The sequence below is a fragment of the Mandrillus leucophaeus genome, unplaced genomic scaffold, assembly GCF_000951045.1.
Source record: "Mandrillus leucophaeus isolate KB7577 unplaced genomic scaffold, Mleu.le_1.0 Scaffold549, whole genome shotgun sequence".
In the NCBI taxonomy this organism is placed as follows: Eukaryota; Metazoa; Chordata; class Mammalia; order Primates; family Cercopithecidae; genus Mandrillus; species Mandrillus leucophaeus.
The window spans coordinates 835352-853801 of NW_012105908.1; the positions used below are offsets into that span (position 1 = coordinate 835352).

Genomic DNA, 18450 nt, shown 5'->3' on the forward strand with positions numbered 1-18450 from the left:
CAGGATATAGAATTTGTAGTTGATAATTTTTTCTTTCAGTACTTGAAAAATATTGTGCCACTTCCTTCTGACCTCTGGTTTTAGATGAGAAATCTATCATCATTTAAATTGGTGTGTCCCTATTTAAATGCATTTTCAACTAACAACGGGTTTATTGTGACATAACCCCATCATAAGTCGTCCTCAACTGTGTTTCCAGATAAGGCTACATCCACAGGTACTGGGAATTAGTCACAAGGCATCCTGTAACATCCTGGAACCTTTCCTTATGTCAGTCAGTCCTGGTCACCTGTTTGTTCCCCTGCATTTTTTTCTCATTTCTGTTCAGAAGAAGAAAAAGGTAAAGATACTTCTTCTGTTGCTTTCCTTCAGATTTAGGAATAACAGAATTCTCAAAAATGTCATTTTACCAGTTTAGTTGGGGAAGGAGATTAGACTCTGAGCCTTCCTGTGCTTAGCTCTATGCATAATATTCTGTTTCTTAATCACCAGATTTTAAATTTTATATCATTATATGCCATGTTTGTAGGTTTTAGGTGAATGTTTCCTTTTTAAAATTTAATTTGTTGTTAAAGTTCTATTAGAAAGTTTCAAGGAGCCACCTTAAACCAGAAGTCTTTAACACCCAGATCTAGTCATGATGCCTCCCAGCTTAAAATCTTCAGTGGTCCCCTGTCCCTTAGAAAATGAAACCCAGACTCTTTCATATACCCCCAAAACCATTCAACTTCCTGCCTTAAACCACCACCATACACACGTCAGCTAAACTCTTTAATTTTAGGCTGGGCACGGTAGCTAATGCCTGTAATCCCAGGACTTTGGGAGGCTGAGGCGGGAGGCTCACAAGGCTAAGGATTTGAGACAAGCCTGGGCAACATAGTGAGATTCTGTCTCTATAAAAATAAAAACTAAATTTAAAAAAAAGAACTACTTTAAAACATAATAAAACAAACTGTACAATTTCATATTCCTTATGCACAATAACATTTAATGCTTCCTACCTTTAAAAATGTTCTTTGTTTTCCTTAGAATGCTCTTTTGTTCTCCCCCTTTTGATGAATTCGTCCTATTCATTATTTAGCTCAAATATTACCTCCCTAGTCAGATGCTTACAGTCTGGGTTAGATCCTCCTTTCTCCAGCTTTTGAAGCATTTTGTTTGTTTGGCTGTTTCAGCACTTGTCACATGGTCCATGATCCTACCTGTACATTTCTAAATAAGCCGCCTGCTAGCCCCAGTAATACAATGATCTCTTCAAGGACAGGGAGTCAGTTTGGATTTCTACTTCCACTTCGGACGTCATGGGTTGAAGCAGGGGTCAGCTGTTGAAAACTCCAGGTATACAGCATCTCATACAGTTCTCATAGTCACACTGTTCATTTGCTGTTATCATTCCACTTGACAGATGGGGAAACTGGAGCTCAGAGAGGTTAAGTAGCCTGCTCAGGGTCACAATGCTATGAATTGATTTGAACTCATACTTTCAGGCCGTAAAGCTCTTACATTCTTTCTTATACTTCATACTGACATGTATCAGTTATACAAAAGCAACATGAGCATTTGAGAGTTGGGCTTAAAGCAGGGACATCTATATTTTTAATGCTTTGTTACTGTATTACAGAAACACTGTGATATATAATGAGTTAATTAAATGAGAACATTTCTTAGGTTGGGAAAGATTTGTTTTGGGGAAAGCCTGTTTCCCTGGGAAACAGACTTACAGATTTCATGTAGGAGATTAGAAAATGCCCTTAGGAACAGCACCTGTGAGGAAGCAAATGCAGCAGGATTGGGCAGAAGGAGAAGAAAGGTTCAGTCAATCCCACAGGGACTTCTGGAGCTGGGACTTCGGAGTCATGCTAGTCTGAGGCAAGAGCCAGCCATTGCATACTGGCTCCTCCAGGGAGGGGCGTAGCCTTAAGCAAGACAACGCCTTTCAACAGAGGGCAAGTCCAAGAGGGAAGTCAGAGGTAAATTGTCAATAGCTAGCACTCCCCAGAAGCTGGAGGATCACGTGCCTTGGTCCGGAAGGGGATCTGCACCCGCACCATGGCATCCACTCCAGGTGGAATCTGACAGTGGTTTTATAAATTGCTAAGTCCTTTATTGTTTCAATGAAATTTTCTGAAAGGAATTTAAAAGATTTGAAGAATTCTATGCAAGTTCAGAGTAGGCCAGACCACAAAGCTGCAAGTTTCTTCTTATCCTTTTACCTTGTGAAGATTTACCTAGTGTAGGATTCTAAAAGTGTTACACTAAAAATTCTTCCAGTTGTTATCAGTTGTACAAGATGCATGATAATTGAAGAAATAAGTAAGGCTTCCATTTCTTTTGATGGAATTTGATCCAGACCTGAAACCTCCACTTATGAAAAAGTGAAATGAGGAAACTACACTGTTTAGGTTTTATTTTTCTGTATGTTAAATGTTTTTCAATAAACATGTATTTTATAATTGGGGAAAACAAGATATATTTAAAAAGGACATTTGGGAGAAGGACAGTACTATCATCAAGTTTTGAATATAATTAGAGGCAAATTCCAAAATTAGAAAATGGAACATGCTTGAGAAACTTACAAGTTCTTTAAAAGCCGTGTTTAAAATTAAGATCCATTAAATACATTTACTTGTAAAATGAAAAGAAAGAAAAGATGAACCAACACTTGCAATAGGATAAACAAGTCCTTATCTGAGAATGACATTTCCATTCCCTGTTATTTATAAGGGGTACATAATTCTCAGAGTAACAAAAGCAAGAAAGTATAAATAGTAGAATTAAATGCTTAGTGCCTCTTCCAACTCTAGCTTTCCTAGCCTCAGTTCTATCCTGGTTTATCCCAGGATAGAATAATGGATAGCACCTACCCATCTTTCACTTTAGAATTTTATAACTCTTGGCCAGGCGCGGTGGCTCACACCTGTAATCCCAGCACTTTGGGAGGCCAAGGCAGGCGGATCACTTGAGGCCAGGAGTTCAAGACCAGCCTGGCCAACATGGCTTGAACCCGGGAGGCGGAGGCTGCAGTGACCCAAGATTGCACCACTGCACCCCAGCCTGGGCCACAGAGCGATACTCCGTCTCAAAAAAAAAAAAAAAAAAAATTTATAACTCTTTTTATTTTGAACTAATTTCAGACCTTTAAAAAAGTTGCAGAAATAATGGAATTTTCAAATATTCCTCACCTAGCTTCCCCGAATGTTAACATCTTGCATAACTGTAGTACAGTTAGAATCAGAAAGTTAATAGTGGTATAATTATTACCCATACTGTAGATGTATTTGAAAAATTATTTGAGTTTAAGGTATTTTACCCTGTTTCGCCTTTTTTGTTCTAGGATCCCACATTGCATTTAGTCATTTTTTTCCCCTGTATTTTCTACCAATCTTTAACACTTCCTGTCTTCTTTTTCATGATCATTATGCTTTTCAATGGACTGATCAGTTATTTTGTAGCATTCCCCTCAATTTGAGTTCGTCTGATGTTTTCTCATGACTAGGATGAAGTTATGCATTTCTGGCAAGACTACCACTGAAGTGATGATGTGTCTTTCTCAGTGCATCATATCAAGGGGTTAATGATGTTGATCTTAATCACTTGGTTAAGGTGGTATCTGCTGGGTTTCTCTTCTGTAAAATAACTTCCTTTTTCTTTGTGGTTAATAAATATCTTGGGGGAGATTCTTTGAGACTGAATCCTATTTCACATCAAACTTTAGCATTCATCAGTTGATTTTGTTTGCAACAATTATTACTGTGGTATTTGCCTAATTATGATTTTTTCCCCCCTTTCTTTCCTTCTACATTAATTGGAATTCATTGGAATTCTATAAGGAAAAGCTGTGCGCTTTCCTCCAGTGTACTTATTTGGTTATTTATATCAGTGTGGACTTAAGAACATTTATTTTATTCTGCAGGTTAAAATTTCGTGCCTTCATTATTTTATTGTTTAACTTTTTTTTTTAGTTTTGACCATTAGGAGCTTTTTCATATGGACTCCTGTGTTCTTTCAACAAGCTTTCTTCACTTTTTGAACACTTCCCTATTTTTTGACATCATAAGATGTTCCAAGTTCATCTTGTATGTTCCCTGCCCTAGTCTTGGAATCGGCCATTTCTCTTGGCTCCTTTTTTTAGTAGAAAATGGTGTTTAGATCCAAGATCTGGTTGCTAGATATGCTCATTACTTTACTGTGGAGGCATCAGTACTGCCAGGCCCTCTCAGCAGACAGAGGTGGGAAATGTTTGTCTTCCATTTTGGATTCCCTCGTTATCTAGTTGGATTTGTTTGTTGATTGGTTTGTTGGGCATGTGAAATATCACTGTGGTTCTTGGAGTCAGACCTGTACAAAAAGATATACTGAATGTCACTTCCTTCTCATCCCTGCAGTCCCAATCCTAATCCTCCTTTTTCCCCCACTCACACCCTGTTCCTTTAGTTTCTGGCTTATCCTTCCTGATTTCTTTTGCTCAACTGAACAGATACATGTATATTTTCTTATATCCCTTCTTCCTTATAAGAAGGGGAACATACTCAGCCTTTCTTTTGTGCTTTTCTTTTTTAACTCAACACTGTATCCTGGAAATCAGTTCATAGAAATCGTCCTCACTCTTTTACAGCTACGTGGTACACCATTGTTTGGATGTACCATAGTTTATCCAACTCTATCCTGTATATGTATAAAAGCTGCTTCCAATATTTTATCATTATAGTGTTTCAGTGAGTAACCTTGTTCACAGGTGTTTTCATGAATCTTATGTTCATGTGTATTTTACTGTTATTAGAGGTCTATCTTCAGAGTGGAGTACAAGAAATGGGATTACAGGATGGAAAGGTAAATGCATATGTGACTTTGCTAGGTGTTGCCAAATTTATCTCCAGAAAGCTTGCACAGATCCGTACTCCTGTCAGCAATGTGTGTGTATACCTACTTCCACATGACCTCAGTAAAAGAATGTGTTGTCATATTGGTATTGAAATTTTAGCACTGTAAGTAACAGGTCATTTTGGAAAACCTGAGCTTTCACCAAATTCAGCTATTTTGATTTGCTTTTACTATTAGCATATACCAAAACAAATAGGCATATTAGAGGTTCCTTCCTTGCATCTTAAAATTCATCTAACACATCTATAATAACATTTTTTTTCCTCCATTCTAGGACTTGCTCCTTTCATCTATTTGTCAGACGAATGTTATAATTTACTGGCAATAAAGTTTTGGATAGATCTTAATGAAGACATCATTAAGCCTCATATGTTAATTGCTGCAAGCAACCTCCAGTGGCGACCAGAATCCAAATCAGGACTTCCTACTTTATTTGCTGGAGATTTTTCTGTGTTTTCTACTAGTCCAAAAGAGGGCCACTTTCAAGAGACATTCAACAAAATGAAAAATACTGTTGAGGTAAGGTTACTTTTCAGCATTACCACACATTTTGGTATTTTTCTGTTTTGACAGTCAAGTATCAAGGAAATAGCTTTTACACAAATTGGATAGTTGAGGTAGTATGTGAGGTAAAGTTTAATCATATATTTATTGCCCATGAACCTCAGGAGATGGGGGAATGGGGAAATGACAGCAACTAGAAAGAGAAGAATGACTTGAAGGGAAATGAGTTAGGAGAATTTGTGAGAAGGATGTTCAGAAATGCAGACCATGTAAGCAAACTGGAAATTGGTTACAAGAATAATCTGAGTTATCTGTGGTTTGCAGCAGTTGGCATTGTGGTTAGTTAATAATATGGAGACTACAGGTTTACATTTAAACTCCATATCTAGTGTTTTATACAGATTATATCTCTGATTTGAATTAATCCCAGATAAGAGACACTGAAATTATTTTCCCTAGATCATGTATCCATTTTCTGCTTAAATCTGTATATACATTATATAATATTAGCTGGTGTTTATTGAGTGTTTACTATGTGTCAGACCTTGTTCTAACCTTCTCATTTCATTCTCCCACAACCCTATGAGGTAGGGAACTGTTTTTCTATTTTATCAGTGAGAAACAGGTTAAATGGCTTGCCTTAGGTCAAATGCCAAGTTAGTAAAACTAGGATTCATACTTAGGCCATCGAATGCAGAACCCAAACTAGGAACTGCTATGCAATGCTGCTTCCCAGTAAAATTTGAGATTTCATGAATTGGTAACTAGTGAAGAATACACAAAAAATAAGCCTCCTAATTCTATAGTTTAATATTTGAAATGTGTGTTATTCAGAATTTATATAAAAATATATTTTTAAAGCATTAGAATAGCTGTATAAAGAAAGCTATGTTGATATTTTACCTAAAGACTCTATGCATAATGAATAACACTCTGCTATATCTAGTTTCTCAATGAGGGGTGGGAGTTGTATTCATTATTTAGTTCCCATACAGTGTATCTACTACTTACCCCCCAGATTTTCTTGTTTTTTGAAACAGAGTCTTGCTTTGTCATCCCCAGGCTGGAGTGCGGTAGCACAATCTCAGCTCACTGCAGTCTGCACCTCCTGGGTTCAAGCGATTCTCTTGCCTCACCCTCCCAAGTAGTTGGGACTACAAATGCGTGTCACCACGCCCAGCTAATTTTTGTATTTTTAGTAGAGACAGGGTTTCACCATGTTGGGCAGTCTGGTCTCGAACTTCTGGCCTCAAGTGATCTGCCCACCTTGGCTTCCCAAAGTGCTGGGATTACAGGCATGAGCCACTGAGCCCGGCCTACACCCCACATTTTCTCTGAGACATCTTCAAAGGCGGTTTACTAGTCCTGCTGAAGAGACAACTGTCATTTACATAGCATTTTAAAGTTTTACAAAATACTGTCATGAATTAGGTTAAACCATATGAAATTGCTGATATTTGACCAGCTGTGACTTTTCAAACAACAGTTTCATGTAGTTTAACCTATACATTATTTCAATTAATTCTTGGAACAGACGTGAGGTAGGTGAGGCAATTCTCTCTTTTCACTAACCTACGAAGTACCTTTATAGATGTGAGATGATTCCCAGCTATTAAGTAGTAAATAGAGCTGGGACTTGAGCCCCAATCTTCCAGCTTCAATTCAGGTCATATGACAGCTTGCTGATTAAACTAGATGACTAAGGAGATCTCTTTCCTTCAGACACACATACTTTTTCTCTCTTCCCCTCTCCCTATCAGCTAGATTCCCCTAAATCACTGATACTGGTTTTTGTAATTTTGCGTTGGCATGTTTGACAATTGGTATCACATTTTTGGTTTTTCATTCTTTTTTGGTCTGAACTTTTCATTTCTGCTTTTAAAGGAAATACTTTCGGAAACAAACATGTGGGTTTGCAATTTATAAAGCAACTTTTCCGCTTATTTTCTTAGAATATTGATATACTTTGCAATGAAGCAGAAAACAAGCTTATGCATATACTGCATGCAAATGATCCCAAGTGGTCCACCCCAATTAAAGACTGGACTTCAGAGTCGTACACTGCTCAAATCATTCCTGGTACAGGAAATAAGCTTCTGGTAAGTTAATGTAAACTCAAGGAATATTATAAGTATTATATATGGAGGCCATCGTATATTCTGTTGTATACCTAGTAAACATGGTAAAATGTAATTAAACTTAATTAGAAAGTGTTATGTGGTTCCTATAAATATAGGTTATTTAGAAATTTTATTTATTGAAGCAAGATATGAAACTTTGGGTGCAAACTTTCCAAACAGGTGCTTTCATATGCATGTGATTGAAAAGTGTTTTTGCCTATTTATTTCACTGTTCCATACAATTAGGGTTGTTTCTAAGCTGTTTGTAAGCTGTTTCTAAGCTGTTTAAGTGGTTAAATCACAGTAGATGCAAATCAAGCTAAAGTCTTTAATATTGGCTAATGGCTGATTCTTAAATAGCTAATACTTGCTAAGGGTATCTATATTAACTCATTTAATCCTCATAACAACCCCATGAGATAAAACCTACATCCTCACTTAACATTGTCAATAGGTTTCTGGAAACTGATTTTAAGGGAAGTGATATATAACAAAACCATTTATTTTTCTTATCAGTGTTCTAACAAAACGATGTTGAAGGAAATGACATTGCTCAAAGACCTGCTATATATTGTTTGACTCAAAGACACAGTTTCCAAGAAGCTGTCAATGATGTTAAGTGAGGACCTTACTGTATTATCCTCATTTTATAGATGAGGAGACTCATCTATAGAGAGCATAGAGAGAGGTTAAACAATTGCCTAATAAAGTCATAAAGCTAGAAAAGTAGATATTAGAACCCAGGTAGTGTGTGTTCTGAAGATGGCTTTAAAATATTTATGTTTGTTTAATCTGTTAATAATAAAAAAGAAAAGATTGAAGCGTAAGTGGTGTCCCCTACCTCCTTTTAATCTTTTACTGTGATTATTCCTCTTCTTCCTTTCTTTTAATGTCATTTTATATGCTCTTATGCAAAATTACTTCCATCTAGAATAGGAATAATGTGAATTGAAATCACCTAACCTATTAGCAATTAGGGGAGGGAGATTGTATGTAATATTTGCGTGCTTAAATATTTCCAATGAAAAAAGTTACTTCGATTTAGTTTTTTATGTTAGTATGTAATTATGATAGGCTACGTTTTAATTTTTTTATCAGATATCTTCTCCTAATTGTGAGCTATATTATCAAAGTCCTTTATCACTTTGTATGGCCAAAAGGAAGTCTGTTTCCACACCTGTATCAGCCCAGATAACTTCAAAGTCTTGTGAAGGGGAGAAAGAGATTGATGACCAAAAAAGCTGCAAAAGGAGAAGAGCCTTGGATTTCTTGAGTAGACTGCCTTTACCTCCACCTGTTAGTCCCATTTGTACATTTGTTTCTCCAGCTGCACAGAAGGCATTTCAGCCACCAAGGAGTTGTGGCACCAAATACCAAACACCCATAAAGAAAAAAGAACTGAATTCTCCTCAGATGACTCCATTTAAAAAATTCAATGAAATTTCTCTTTCGGAAAGTAATTCAATAGCTGATGAAGAACTTGCATTGATAAATACCCAAGCTCTTTTGTCGGGTTCAACAGGAGAAAAACAATTTATATCTGTCAGTGAATCCACTAGGACTACTCCCACCAGTTCAGAAGATTATCTCCGACGGAAAAGACGCTGTGCCACATCTCTGATCAAAGAACAGGAGCGTTCCCGCTCCGGTAAAGAAGAATGTGAGAACAATAGGCAGGACACAATTACAGCTAAAAAATACGAGCATTGCAAAGGTGACAATAAATCATTGACGCTTAACCTTTCCAGTGTGTAAAACTGGATATAATTTCAAACCACACGTTAGTACGTACGTTGCACAATGAGAAAAGAAATTGGTTTCAAATTTACCTAAGCATTTGTATATCAGATGTTCTTGGCCCGACTCTGTATTGGTATACTTTTGCTTCAGTTGCATATCTTTTTTTTTTTTTTTTTTTTTGAGACAGAGTCTTGCTCTGTCGCCCAGGCTGGAATGCAGTGGCCGGATCTCAGCTCACTGCAAGCTCCGCCTCCCGGGTTTACGCCATTCTCCTGCCTCAGCCTCCCGAGTAGCTGGGACTACAGGCGCCCGCCACCTTGCCTGGCTAGTTTTTTGTATTTTTTAGTAGAGATGGGGTTTCACCGGGTTAGCCAGGATGGTCTCGATCTGCTGACCTCGTGATCCGCCCGTCTCGGCCTCCCAAAGTGCTGGGATTACAGGCTTGAGCCACCGCGCCCGGCCGCTTCAGTTGCATATCTTAAAACTAAATGTAATTTATTAACTAATCAAGAAAAACATCTTTGGCCGAGCTCAGTGGCTCATGCCTGTAATCCCAACACTTTGAGAAGCTGAGGTGGGAGGAGTGCTTGAGGCCAGGAGTTCAAGACCAGCTTGGGCAACATAGGGAGACCCCCATCTTTACAAAGAAAAAAAGAATGGGGAAAAAAAATCTTTAAATCTTTGGATTTGATCACTACAAGTATTATGTTACAAGTGAAATAAACACCATTTTCTTTTAGATTCTGTCATTAAATGAAATGAGGTCTCTTAGTATATGCAAATAATTCCTTTTAGTTTAGCTACTATTTTAGGGAATTTTTTTTTTAAAGGTAACTCACTATGAAATAGTTTTCCTTAATGCACGTGTTGGTTCTGCTGTAGTTCCATCCTGTTCAAAAGGCAGGATGAATGTGATAGAGTGGTGTTTCCTTTTGAGCAATTCCTCATCCCTAAGTCAGCATGATTATAAGAAAAATAGAACCCTCAATGTAACTCTAATTCCTTTTTACTATTCCAGTGTGATCTCTGAAATTAAAACTAAAAATTCAAATACTTTAAATCAGAAGATTTCATAGTTTTTTTTTTTTTTCCCCCAACAAAATGGTCATCCAAACTCAAACCTGAGAAAATATCTTGCTTTCAAATTGGCACTGATTCTGCCTGCTTTATTTTTAGCACTGTCACAGGACCCAGAGCCTATGCCCTTTTAAACTTACCACAAAAGCAGATTAGTTCAATTTAAGATGATACTCTCATTTGTTATTTCTTTTTTTTTTTTGGAGATGGAGCCTCACTTTGTCGCCCGTGTTGGAGTGCAGTGGCATGATCTTGGCTCACTGCAACCTCCACCTCCCGGGTTCAAGTAATTCTCCCACCTCAAGCCTCCCGAGTAGCTGGGATTACAGGGACGCACCACCATGCCCAGCTAATTTTTGCATTTTTAGTAGAGATTGCATTTTACCATGTTCTCCAGGCTGGTCTCAAACTCCTGACCTCAGGTGATCCACCCGCCTCAGTCTCCCAAAGTGCTGGGATTATAGGCATGAGCCACCGCGCGCAGCCTTACTTGTTACTTTCTTATGTTTAATAGAGAAAAGGGATAAAGCAGTTCTAACTAGGAGTTAATAGCATGAAGAAGTTCTTAAATCAGATGTTTTAATGCTTTCAATTTATATATAATATCATGTTTTCAAATCTAATTATAAATATGTTTAAAGCCAAGAATAAATCTTTTAAAAAATTAACTTGTTTCCTTCCATAACTGTGATCCATGATTTTTCTCTTCTGTAAAAAGCATTAACAAACGTGTCTATTTTGCTACTCCTTGTAACTTAAGTATTCTGCAAGTCTTATTAATGTGACTTAAGTTTTATTTCTAAAACAGTTTGGTTTTCACATCCTAATTTTGCAGTGATCTACTCTAGAATAAGGAATAAAACTTGGGTTTCAGGAGAACAGAAAAAAATTATAAGAATTTCACCTTTTCTTTTTTGAATCCTTGGTAAAACTGCTATTGTCTGTTCTCATGTAGAACACCCATTATATTGATAGATATTTAATGCACACTTTTTTATAAATTATAAATAACATCTAAACTACATGAACAAAATATGAAGCTTGAGTATATGTGTATATTATCCCCTCAAAAGTGGCAATTTAATGATTACAGAGTCAACATACTGCATTATCAGGGATAATGGTAAAAATTTGTGTTATTTATTCAGCAATCATTTAATGAGATCCTATTGCACATAAAGAGCATTTGCCAGCTTTATGAATGATGCAGACAGTGAACACAATACAAGTCAATACTGGGTGTTCAAAAAGTTACACAAATCAGGAGCCATGGGAGTTGAAAGGAAAAACAGATCACTTCTATAGGGGATAAAGTTGATGGCACTGATCAATTTTTATGGTTTACAGACTATTTCAGGGGTCAGCTAGGGGAAGAAGAGACATTAAATAGGCCAGGAAACTATTCCTTAGAGCTCTATAAAAGTTATATAACCCTAGTGGTCACTCACTTAGCCCAGGTGAGCCCAAAACCCTGAAGCAGGGAGCCAGCCAAGTCAGGAGGGCTTGAATCTGGTCCTTTGAACTGCTCCTGTGAAATCAAGGGAGGGTAATTTCCACTTTGGGCTCTCTGACATTTCTCCCCTCTACTAGCCCAGATGAGTCAAGCCATCCGTATTGAGCTGGTTGTGCCACCACCCTATCAACCAAGATGCCCAGGACCACCTGGGCCTGGAAGATGGGAGCATTATTAAGTGGATCATTAGGAGATTATTGTATGTTATGCTTGGAGATACAGAATTTAGCAAAACTGATAACACCTTAGATTCATTGTTATTTACTATTGTCAGCCAAACTTAAAGGAGATACCAGTTTTTAAAATGTTAATGAAGAAAACATTACATACGTGTTGCTGGTAGTCAGGGAGATGTTGAGCAGGTTTCAGTAGTGTCAGATAATGTTAAAATAGTCTCATGTACACAGATCAAATATATAAGCAACTAAATTATAAGGTTGCTTTTGTCATTACCTTTATGATCCCTATTTATTAAAAATAAGACTGGTAAATAAGCCTGTGATACAGAAAAACTGGTATATTGTTGAGTTTCTTGGCATTTAGGTAATTAAATTTTTTTATTGTTGAATCAAAAAAAGAACCAATGACAAATCCATATAAATGTGATACCATTTACAATTTTTAATAACCATAAAAAGCACCATTATATAGGACACTTAAAATAATTTTTCACAGAACATTAGAAAGAAGCTGTTGGCCAACAAGAAGTAGAGCATACGTCCTCTGTGGTCTTGTCTATCGTGACCTCACGCTAAATCTGATTCCAACCTGTCGGAAATTGATTTGGATTCATAAATTCAGCATCAGTATAAGAAGACATTCCAGAGTTATGAGGACTTGATTGTCTTAATGCCACATAAAACATCAACCGCTCATTTTGTAATGAGCATGGCTTTTATATATCCCTGCATGACCTATATCCTGGGGTGCCTAATTTCTTGCACTCCCAAACAGTTGAGCTGCCAACTAATTACACATGTTAATAGGCATAATTTTAGAAGTCATTTAGCTATTCCTTTTAAAAGTTAGTGTTTTATGAAGGCAGGCTTATTTTATTTACACTATTAGCACAACAGCCAAAAGTTATTCAGGTTTAATCCTGCTGAATAAAGTAGTAAAAACACAAGGTGTGACTTTAAATAATGATACTGATTTCCCTCAGTAGCTCCTATAGCTATTAAGGATTTGACAGTATTTTTAACAATGATACATCATTAAAATAAAGGAATAACTTCCCAAAGTGTCTACTTTGAAGGACGTTGTTCCCAGATGTATACTTTCTGGCATATTAACATTAAAGGAAAATCAGTATCATAGAGTCGCACATCTCACATTTTTAGATACATAGATTATCAAAATAGCAATGGTGCTAAAACTTTCCCTGCCCCCCCACCACTTTTCTCCACCTTCCCAACTTTCCTGATGGAGATGAATTTCCTGAAAAAATAAATAGATCACTTCAGAGAAAATGGTACTGAAGCTTATATATAATATAAACGCTTTATTTCATCTATGAACCTATGTAAATAATTATGTTCTTGGGTGTGTTCTCAAGTTTTGGTTTCAAATTCTTACCCTAGAGAAAGAGCCTGTTTACTCAAATCTGCAGAATTCCCAGCATCAGACCATGCATATAGAAGCACTTTAACAAATTTTGGTGAAGATAATGAATATAATGACTTTGCTCAGAAACGTTTGAGTTCAGCTATTTAACACTGGAATTGGAGCTCTGACTAAAATGCAACAAAGAATAACAAAAATTGAAGTAGAAACTGACTTCGGAAAATTCTGCATGGCTGTAAGATAGGCCTCTAATATCCATGGTGACATCCGCCCCTTCTGTTATAGGAGCTCTCATTTGTAAATCCGCCGTGGGCCCTCCGGTTTGGAAACTCTGTGTAGGAATTCCAGTATCTGGCATTGTTGGAAGGCAGTGCATTATTCCTGTCCTGGCTTCTGTTCATTCTGCTTGGTTTTTCTGCATGAAGCACACTGTGAAAGGTAACATCGTGTTCATACCGTTCTTTCATTCGGTGGATTTTTTCTCTTGAGACACCATGAATGTTTCTTCTACGTGGAAAAAAGAAATGCATTTAGTTAAGGCAGGATATCACAATGAGTTACTTATATTTCACAAGTCCTCTAGGATTGCAGATATTGCAGTCCCTGTTCTCAGGACTTAGCTGTGGCAAAAGCATAATATCTTGTTCAGCAGTTCTCTTTCAGCCTCCACTCAGGTTTTTCATGCTGCCCTGCACACCCCAAACCACCCTGAGGCTAGCAAGGAGCTAAAGCTTCAGAAATGCTTTGTTTCTGGTCCTCTCAATTACGTGCTTCAAGACATAAAAGAACACCATGAGATTTTTTTAAAATCATACATTTGCCTGTTAATGTCATACATATATCTGTCATCTATTTATGTTCATCAGTCCCTGATATATACTACTAGGAGATGCTTATTAAAACAATCTTAAATTCTAATGGGCAGAAGAATCAACTGGGGATATAGTTAGAAATATAATTACCAGAGATTCCAACTACTGAGTGGGGTCCATGAACTCGGATTTTAATAGCCACCTGAGGCAATTCTGATGGAGTAGTCCACAGATCCACTTTGAAGACACTATCTGCCTATTACCATAAGAGGAACCAGCCTTACTCCTAAGAAGTAAATTCTGATCTCACTGGCTATTGTAAGTCAATGACATTATCAAACAATATAGATAGAGAATATCCGAACCCATGCACTCAATCAACAAGTTAGTATTATTTGAACATTTATTGCTGTATAAATTAGAAGCAGCATCTAGATCATAAATGAATCGCAGACTGCTCAACATCTGAAGATCTTTATTTAGCCTAAATGCAAAAACACCACTGACATGTGCAGTCCCATGCAGAGAAAGTGCTTTTCAATGTTCCTTGATGAAGAAGCATTTTAGCAGAATGTTAAATGCATCCTTTTAAAGGACCAAGTCCAAGCCAAGATTTAGCATTTAGCATTATATTAGAAAACTGACCCAAAACTAAAGTCTTCACATTAATAATTCCAAAGTTATCAATTTCCAAGAATTACCATTTCTGGCCTGAAAACTACCATGTCCATTTCCAGCCTGAAAAGATTCTTTTGTTCGGTCTGAAATACCTGAAAATAGCAGGATACATAATGAGAAACTAGAAAAACAAAGAAGTACCTTGCTAACTCTTGAACGTTGAATTTCCAGCGAGTGTCAGGTTCTCGGAATATAACTTCATAGTTATTTTCAAGTGCCTGATTTTTCAAAAGTACATAAAACATTGAAGACATAGTATGTATGTTTGGGAATGTTTATGCTGCCATTTAACATTTACTACAAATCTTTTCTAGAATTCCTTTTGTTTTACCAGTAATCCAATGCCTTAATTTATCATAATAAATGCAGTTGTTTCATTCCCATACTTAGCCACTCTCATAATTCTCCATGATAAATTTTGCTGAATTTTATCTAGTATGTAGGAAACTTGTAAAGGTTCTTTGTTTTGGATATCTTTAAAAATAGATGACTGAGCTAGTTTAAAACATCCTGAACACCGATATGAGCAGTGAACTCAGTGACTTCTCCAAGTCACTTACAGGATTTTTGTAGATTTACTTGTCAGATGCCTTGTCCTATCCCTCATGCCTTCCTTTAGAAAGTGGGAGTACCATAGGAACATAACTGGTGAAATAAAAGTGATAGTCACTTACTTTGTATCAACTTCCCTCCAAAAGTAGCTCTCCCCATTATGCAATACGATTTGGGTCAATGCACCGGGCCCCATTTCCTTGAGTTTAGAAAACTATTATAATTTCCTTATAAACATCCAGATATTGTTTGCATTCATAAATTGACTACTACCTTATCTCAAACTGAATTTTCTATTATCACTATAATTTATTGTGTTTATAGAACATAGAGTGGAAAGAGCTAAGCAAAAAGGTTTCCTTTTCATTCTTTACATGGGCACTTCTCAGTTGGGAAGTTTTTAAATAACAACCGGAAACCTCTCATTTTTAAGTCTAATGAATAGCTGAGGATGCCTGAAAAAGAGTATACATATCCAGAAGATAAAAAGTAAACTGAGGCCGGGCACGGTGGCTCACACCTGTAACCCCAGCACTTTGGGAGGCCGAGGCGGGTGAATCACTTTAGCTCAGGAGTTCGAGACCAGCCTGGCCACCATGGCAAATCCCCGTATCTACTAAAACTACAAATACTAGCCGGGCGTGGTGGCACGCGCCTGTAATCCCAGCTGCTGGGGTGGCTGACACATGAGAATTGCTTAAATCTGGGAGGCAGAGGCTTCAGTGAGCTGAGATCATGCCACTGCACTCCAGCATGGGAGACAGAGTGAGACTCTGTCTCAAAACAAAACAAAAAAGTAAAATGACTTCCCTTAGGCTACTGGTCAGTTAGTCCTTAAGTCTTGGTTTTAAGTGATGGCCTTCATTCAATTGACTCTTCACGTGCCTGTTCATTTCTCGCCCAGGTAGACTCGACATGAACTGAAGTAACCACAAGTGTGCGACTCATTCTTCTTTACATTCACCGAAGCCCCACAATCTGGGCATAAGTGGAACTGATGATGATCGTTAGAGAAAAGCACACCTGTAGGTATGCCAGTTAGCCCCAGATGTAAAAAGAAGCCTAACATCGTGAGCCCAGTCTGGACCTATTCACTTCACAATTAACCAGGTAGGGATTCTGCATGATGCAAGGAGGATACTCCACTGTGCTTCCTGCCCCATTTGTATGGTTCTGGATCCTTCCTCCTTTCTAGACCCAATAGGGAATGAAAACATTATCACAAGAGATGGAATATGTATGAAAAAAGACCAAATAGACTTCACAATTAAAGGATAATGTGCACACTGTTACAGGTATCATGCTGTTCTTTGCTATTCTGACAATGGAGAGCTGAGTTTTATATTTATATTTGCATTCTGTCATCTCAATAAGATTACAGTGTTAATCCTAATTCTGTTTTTGTTTTTTAATTTTTAATTTTTTTTTTTTTTTGAGATGGAGTTTCACTCTTGTTGCCCAGGCTGGAGTGCAGTGGCGCGATCTCAGGTCACTGCAACCTCTGCCTACAAGGTTCAAGCGATTCTCCTGCCTCAGCCTCCCGAGTAACTGGGATTACAGGCGCCCGTCACCACGCCCGGCTATTTTTTTTGATTTTTAGTAGAGATGGGGTTTCACCATGTTGGCCAGGCTGGTCTTGAACTCCTGGACTCAAGTGATCCGCCTGTCTCGGCCCCCCAAAGTGCTGGGATTACAGGCGTGAGCCACCACGCCCGGCCCTAATCTGTTTTTAAACTAAAATATTCTGTTGCCCTGGAACTCCCAGGCAGCAACAGTACACGGTGTGGAAATCCCCGGCTCACCAGAGGCAGAATGGTCCTGTTGTGACCTGTAACTCCACTAGGAGCGTCATCTAGTTGAGTATTGCTCTGCACATTTCAGTGGGTGCTCCTCTGTGTGCCTCGCCTTAGGAAAGTAATTAAGACAGAAAAGTTATCAAGAATTCACACCAAGGACCATTTGCCAAGGACTATTTTTAAATTGTATCCTGAAGTGAGATTAGCATCTCAGCAAACTTCAGCCATTGAACAGCAGAGAAACACTAACATAAAACCTCGTTACCTGCTCCCTGAGAGAATTACTGTTAGCAAATATGAAATCATGGAACATCAGAAAAAGAGGAAAGAACAGATGCTTCAACTTTCTCACAAAATGTCCATAACTGAAAATTCAGAATGATACTTCTTCCTACCATGACTGCATAGGGCTTCATTTCCCAGGCGTGGAGGTTGGTATTATCAATAATAATGGGGGATATGCCATTCCTCATTGCTTTTCTTGCTGCAACACAATGTTACATAACAGTGAACAACATGCAACAATCAGAGGGAAGGGTGAGCGTAATCTCTATTGGTCATTTTTATTACAGGATGCCCTCATCTCCTCATCACACAACTTCAGTGCCACCTATTTCAGAGCCCACTATCAATAATTTTCTTTCTCTGGAATCTAAGGAGGTTACGCTCTGGTGTTCTGTTTTGGGGAAAAAAACGGCAGAACTTTCGGTTAAACTCCTTCCATTAAATTTATTCATTCTGCAGCAGCTACAATCTATGTGCACATCAGGGTTTCCCAGGAGTTTGGAAAGGAATTTGTCACCTCTTTTTTGGTTCCATTCATGAGCTTCCTCCAGGAAGTCAGGATTGAACTCATAGGCACCATCTTCCCTGAAGAAAAAATCATCCGTGCTGAAAATCAGGGCCCTGGGAAAGTCATGCTGCAATTGTCTGGAAAGTGGAGAAATTAGAGAGAGAGATGTTTTCAATATTATGTATAGTCTCAGTAGAAATAATTTCCTTCCATCTCTAACATTTAGCGGTTGTAATATTGAGACCACCAGGTTTGGAGCTGTTAAAATGCAGCTTTAAAAGAGAGATGTTTATGATGTCTAGAAGGCATTACTCCTTAGCAGGAGGTGGCAGAGGGCTGAGAGGCGGCAGTGTGTGCTGCTGGTCCTTGAAACTAAGAGGTACAGTCACTGCCGCTGCCTTCTGCAGCAGCAAGGACTGAC

The 18450-nt window shown here is 37.9% G+C and overlaps 2 protein-coding genes across 2 annotated transcripts in view; one reads left to right on the forward strand and one right to left on the reverse strand.

Annotated features, from left to right (window-relative positions):
• Positions 1–9914, forward strand: part of BRCA2 (breast cancer 2, early onset) — an 87072-nt gene extending 77158 nt beyond the window's left edge. The window contains exons 26-29 of the mRNA XM_011997808.1: positions 5156–5400; positions 7338–7484; positions 8604–9394; positions 9715–9914. Of these exons, the coding sequence (XP_011853198.1) occupies positions 5156–5400; positions 7338–7484; positions 8604–9260 (1049 nt within the window). The 3' untranslated portion in view covers positions 9261–9394; positions 9715–9914. The remainder of the gene's footprint in view (positions 1–5155; positions 5401–7337; positions 7485–8603; positions 9395–9714) is intronic.
• A 2604-nt stretch (positions 9915–12518) lies between these two features.
• Positions 12519–18173, reverse strand: N4BP2L1 (NEDD4 binding protein 2-like 1). Its single transcript, XM_011997809.1, has 5 exons — positions 18039–18173; positions 17632–17720; positions 15030–15106; positions 13855–13905; positions 12519–12603 (listed from the first exon to the last, which is right to left on the reverse strand). Exons 2-5 carry the CDS (start codon positions 17707–17709, stop codon positions 12582–12584), a joined length of 228 nt encoding a protein of 75 aa, XP_011853199.1. The 5' UTR covers positions 17710–17720; positions 18039–18173; the 3' UTR covers positions 12519–12581.
• Between the last annotated feature and the right edge of the window lie 277 nt (positions 18174–18450).